General features: G+C 40.0%; 1 protein-coding gene across 1 annotated transcript; it reads left to right on the plus strand.

The window, feature by feature from the left end:
- The first annotated feature begins 2,023 nt into the window (after positions 1–2,023).
- LOC115437789 (homeobox protein engrailed-2b-like) lies at positions 2,024–5,465 on the plus strand. The gene is made up of 2 exons (XM_030161132.1): positions 2,024–2,522; positions 5,149–5,465. Exons 1-2 carry the CDS (start codon positions 2,024–2,026, stop codon positions 5,463–5,465), a joined length of 816 nt encoding a protein of 271 aa, XP_030016992.1.
- The last annotated feature ends 563 nt before the right edge of the window (positions 5,466–6,028 follow it).

Consider the following 6,028-nt stretch of genomic DNA (forward strand, 5'->3'; position numbering starts at 1 on the left):
CCTATTCGACGGTGAGTTTGCATTAGATGTAGTCGGTAAAAGATAGACACAGATTTTTCTGATTCCATGAGTGATGGCTCTTTTCTATCTAATTATCTTATAAAGCAATGGTAGTGAATGAAAAGCAATGTCAGTAGCCTATGTGCAACTCAAAACCCTGGAAATGATACATATACATGGAAAGCATCCATAGTCAGTTAATGTTATCACACTTGTTTATTTTCTGCTGTCAAAGGGACAAACGTCAGCTGTGAAAAAAGTCTTATGATGAACCCAACTGTGGACAGACGTGTTCCCCTGTCTGTACAGCTTGCAACCCTCATGATGACAGCCGTTTGCGACCAATCACAGTGGCTCCATTTAACTCCATTTAGAGGATAGCACTAACTGGACACAAGACATCAAGCTGTTGACAAAAGGAAGTTTGGCCTTCTTAGCCAAAGCTTTTAAACAACGTGAGCCGAGTTTCTCTAACATATTTAGCTTAATTTGTGTTTGAACATAACACATTTGATTCCCCTTCAGAAAATGTTGACATTTAGTCTCACCATTCTGGATGACTTCTGTGCTTCAATTCATACTTCATGCCTTTGTATCACTTCATGGTGGGAATAGGTTTTTTTTGTAAAGTAAAAGATAACGGGTAAAATTTGATGTCTTTTAGAGACACGAAATTATAAAAATAACCTACATAACATAACATTAAAACCTACATTTATAAACTACTGGTATACTAAAACAAAGAATGTTGTGCATGTTTGTACCATCATAAATGCTAAGTTTAGAGTTCCATTTCTCATACTTCAGGTAACATGCACTAAAAACTGAGGATATGTAGGCTATCAAAAAATGAACTGGACAAACTGGTCAAGTGGAATGATGGCTTAAATAAAATTCACCCCACAAGCATATTTTTGAACTGCCAAAATGTTGCTGTCTGCAAGAAACACAAAGATGAATGAACATTAGGTATGACTTTTTTTTTTTTTTTTTTAAATACCCCCGTATGACAAATGAGAGAGTGGATTGAGGGATTCAGTATGGGCTATATTTAAATGTCGGTCTTTAGAATGGTGAAACATTCGCTTGTTTCCTGAATATTTTTTATACCTGTCTTTCCATCCTTTGGATACGTGAATAAAACAGTAAACTTAATTAACCTTATTAGCCTTACCAGTGCAAAAAAGCTAACCCCTCGGAATCCCAGGAGTAAGTCTACATATCATGGAAAAGAGTCCTGAATTCGCTTCATTGACATGTATGATATGTAGGCCTACATATCATAGATGTCAGTGATGCGAATTCAGGACTTTTTTTTCCTCTGGTAAAATTAATATAGCCTTTTTTTTACGAGACGGCGCTCAAAGTTTGATGTTCCCTTAAGTCTTGAAAAGAAATTTCCGCCTTCACTTGAACGCAGCGCAAATTGTCTGAGTGGATTGGATTAATATTCCCCTCCAGGGAATTCCGGGATGCTCACATGACCTAAGATCCCTAACGCTATTGGTCAGAGGCACGTGTCTTAAAAACGCTGTAGTACAACGTCACTGAAGCTCACACAGCCAATCAGGAATGAGATCCAAAAGCCGTAGTGAAAGTATTTGAGCGGCGCCTTTATCTGGACACTTCAGTGCTGCTGGACGCGTCTATAATTGTGTGCAGGGATCTGTAATTAATAGACTAGGTGTTTTTAATATATATATATTTTTTTCTGTTTCAAATAAAAAAAAAAAATAGAGCAGTGAGTCCAGCCATGAGGAGTAAGTTGTTACCAGAGAGTGAAGCATGATTTTTCTTTGTCCAAATCATAATCAGCGCCTTTTCAGAGCATAAACAATACAAATAATTTTTTTTTTTTTTTTTGCCAAAAAGCACAAAGAAAAGAAAAAGGACATTCGTTCAGTTACATTTATTCTTCGAGTGTGGAGGTTAGCAGAAGGAAGGTGGCAAGATCACAAATCTGGAATTACTTCTCTGAAGAAGAAAGAGGTGCTGAGGCTGACTCCTATTAGACTTGATCATTATGGAAGAAAATGCTCGCCGAGACCCAGAGCGCCCAGAGAACTCCAGCGAGGAGTCCAACCGGGCCATCCTGCCTCTGCTTCAGCCCAACGGGAACCAGCTGTCCCACCGGATCACCAACTTTTACATAGATAACATTTTAAGACCAGATTTCGGTCGAAAGAAGAAGGATGGCATTTTGCTGCGGGATGCGGACACCCTGGGAGTGCTCAGCCGCAGAGATGTGCTACTGGCAGGGAAGAGGATTTCAAAAATGAGTGAAGGAGGAGCGGGAGAAGAAGATGGGGTGTCCGACGACACTGAGGTATCCGATGACCAGCATCCCGACACCGAGGCAGGCAGAGATGAGCTAATGTCCGAGGATGTGGCCGCGAAGGGGGGCCGGGGGGGCAGCGGGGACCGGTGCCTCAGCTCCCAGGCCAGCGCGGCCCCCGCGGCCAAGTCGATGCTGTGGCCCGCGTGGGTTTATTGCACCCGCTACTCTGACCGGCCCTCATCAGGTTGGTGCAAGAAACTCTTCCTTTGGCCATTTCAGCTGTGAATAAGAAAAGAGAAAATACGTCTATTTAAAAGCTAACTGCAGATAGGAGAGAGGAAAAAAATCTGAAAATTTCTGAAAATGTGTGAGCCGTCACACATCGCTTCGCAACACATATCGTTTATTAGATAATTTTCAGAAAAGAAGCTAATTCTTAAACAATAAATTAAAAAAAAAAATGCGAGTACAATAAGAATGCTTTGAGAGTCATGCCACCCCCAATCCTCTTCTACTTAACAGACATCTCAGCGAGCCTATAACAATTGACAAACCAATAATTGAATCATCATAAGTAATTTAAACATTATTCCATACTTCAGTGTTTAACTATGCTGCACGTATTCGTAAAATAAACCCCCTAATATTTTATATGAAATAAAAAACTTTTAGGTTTATTAGTTACTAGTTTGAGTTATTTCTTCGGATGGAATTTGACGGATATTTGCCTTAAAAGGGCCAAAAAGGCGACCATACCGCACAATGCCTTTCAGAAGTGTTCTGAAAAGTGTTAAAAGAGAAATATGAGTCGAAAAGAAAACTTAAATGGAATCATGTCGAAGTAAAACCAAGTTTAACGCCATTGTTCCCACTCTTCTTTGTTAAATATTCCATTAGCATATTTTTTTTGACAAAGGCAGGGAATCCAAAAAGTGAGGGCTATGGTTCCCGAAAGATATGAATTCGACGCTAACTGCACACCCTTTATTATTTTTTATTCTTTCTTTCTATTTATTTATTTGTTTATTTATTTTTTACCCGCAAACGATCAACGCATTTTAGACATTTATGTACATGCAAGTTTTCAAGTATTGACTTACTCCTCTTATATGTATGCTGCATAAATCTGTTTAGGCTCCTTCCTCCGTTGCAATGCATCACTCTCTTTTATCACAATACTGGAACAAAAATAACTTGGCCTATCTTTATCAGTAAAGCAAAAGAAGTTGTGTATGTTTCGCAGTGAGCATAAGGTGCACTTGGACGTTTTCTTTGTCAGGGTTCAGAAACACAGTCACCTTTGGAAATAATGTTGCTGCAAAGGTAAAGCGTCAAATAAATGTAAGAAATGTATTTAATACCTACCGAGAGAGCTTCTCCAAGACTTTCAACGGAACTTTACCCAGTCAGAGATGTTACTTTTATTGTTGTGTAGAAACATGCAAAAAGTTTTCGTCGAGGTCCAGGCCGACCTTATGAAAATGAGCACAAAGGGCCCTTGAAGAGGTCATGGAGCCTTCAGCATTTAACAGCTAGAAATGAATGCACTGATAGCCCCTTTTACAAATTCATTATGCCTTTATGTAAGTGTATTTTTCATTTGGCATTCTACCCTGGAACTCCTTAAATATAGTGGTACTGTGAACATCTCTAAGAGTAAGTGATCAATGGGTTTACGTTTGGAGAAACGCTAAAAACATGAGTTCTTCTTATGAATTATTTTATCTTTGACTTGGTCATTATAGAGAAACACAAAGAAGTCTCATTGCGTTTTTTTTTTTTTTTTTAAGAAACTACTTTTTAGTTCCAGTGGGAGCAGGGAAGGAAAGAGGCGCCTAACTCCCCCCATTTTCCATCGATCTGATCTTAACCCCACCCCCATCCACCCGCCTCCCCTTCCCATTATAGTCTGAGAGCACGAGAGCACCGTGAGCCCTGAGCTTTCCAAAAACTAGCTCAAATAGCTATATAGGAAAAGGGTAAAATAGTGTTTGTTTGTTTGTTTGTTTGTTGTTGTTTTTATTCCAGTGCACTGTACAATCATGTATCTGTCAAATAGTTCAACCTACAAAACCACAAAGAAGTAGACTCATTAGTGGTAATAGTCTATCTGCTTGATTATTTTCATGGTCTTAAGATGAAAGCATCGCATTTAATTCAGTTATTTCAAACATAACACCAAATCTTGCTTTATTCGTCAGACTGAAGATGCTTGGGAGCATAATCGATATCTGGGTAAAATATTCTATAATGTATTTCAAAAACAATCAATAGCTGTGCCAGAACAGTTCAGACTTCAGACTGACATTACTCACTCGGAAAAAAGATATGATCACCTGTATCACCAACATCAGTCTACTGACTGCATGAATGCAATTTAAAAAGTCACATAATTAGCCTCACCATTTTATTGACCCATAACCTTAACGTATTATATTAAAACACTTTACTGATCTAAAAGACTTGTGGAAACAGTTTAAGGACATCTGCACCCTCAGTAACACGTTGTTTACTTTAATTATTATTTGGGTGCTAACAGGCTAAGTAAGTCTACTGTTAGGGTGTTAATAAGAGCACCTAGAATTGCTTTGAATTCCCTACAGATGGTTCAAACGATTATGCTTTCGTAGAAAGCGTTAGCTAGCTAGAAGAAGTTTCGGCTCTAACAACAAAATAACTTGTAACTAAAAAATAACATTATTTCAAAATGGGAACCACAGGGTCCGACTGGAAACACCGCAACATTGACTACACTTTTTCAATTCCGTGGCATAAATGCATACCTTCAGGAAGCTGACTTGTAGGAGCGGTATCTCCAAAATATCCACAGTAACCAACTGATCTCATTTTGTCTCTATCTTCACCCCAAGGGCCCAGATCCCGTAAACCAAAGAAGGCCCCGACTCCCAGTAAGGAGGACAAGCGGCCCCGAACGGCCTTCACCGCGGAGCAGCTTCACCGGTTAAAGACGGAGTTCCAGAACAACCGGTACCTGACCGAACAGCGGAGGCAGACTCTGGCCCGGGACCTTGGTCTCAACGAGTCTCAGATCAAAATCTGGTTTCAGAACAAACGAGCCAAAATCAAGAAGGCCTCCGGCAATAAGAATTCTCTGGCACTCCATCTGATGGCGCAGGGACTGTACAACCACACCACAGCCAAGGACGCCAAGTCGGACAGTGACTAGAGGAGAGACGGGGAGGCGAAGGGACGGGAGGCTCCGAACCGAACCATGCAATAAAGTGACAACAATGCCAGCATTCATATTTAAAACTGAAGCGCAAGCGACATTATGCCATGTTTGGACTACTGACGATGAAGTGTGTGTGCGTGTTTGCGTGCATGTGTTCAGGGCTGTAGTGACGACGAGCAAATGCAAATGTTGCGTTCATGTCACTCTCGGAAGTCATATATTTCCACAGTACCCTATAAACCTGTTACAAGCCAGAAACCTACTGTAGAGTGGAGAGAGAACCACGTTCTAAACCTTTTGGTTTTTGGCTAAGTAATTATGAGATGATCTGGTCTTCGTTTTATAAAACATACTCTGTGCTACAAACGAACAGTTACAGCGAATAGACTACCATTCATGTAGCCTACAATTAGCCTCCAAGGTGAAATGAGACAATTAAACGCACGGATAGAGTTAGTTACAACACAGTGTGGTTATTTGTGGCTATTTCTACCAGAAGGACTGTTCTGGTAGAAATAGCATGTTCAGGACTTAATTAAAATGTAGTCTAAACCCTA

This window comes from Sphaeramia orbicularis, chromosome 17 (genome assembly GCF_902148855.1).
Source record: "Sphaeramia orbicularis chromosome 17, fSphaOr1.1, whole genome shotgun sequence".
Lineage (NCBI taxonomy): Eukaryota > Metazoa > Chordata > Actinopteri > Kurtiformes > Apogonidae > Sphaeramia > Sphaeramia orbicularis.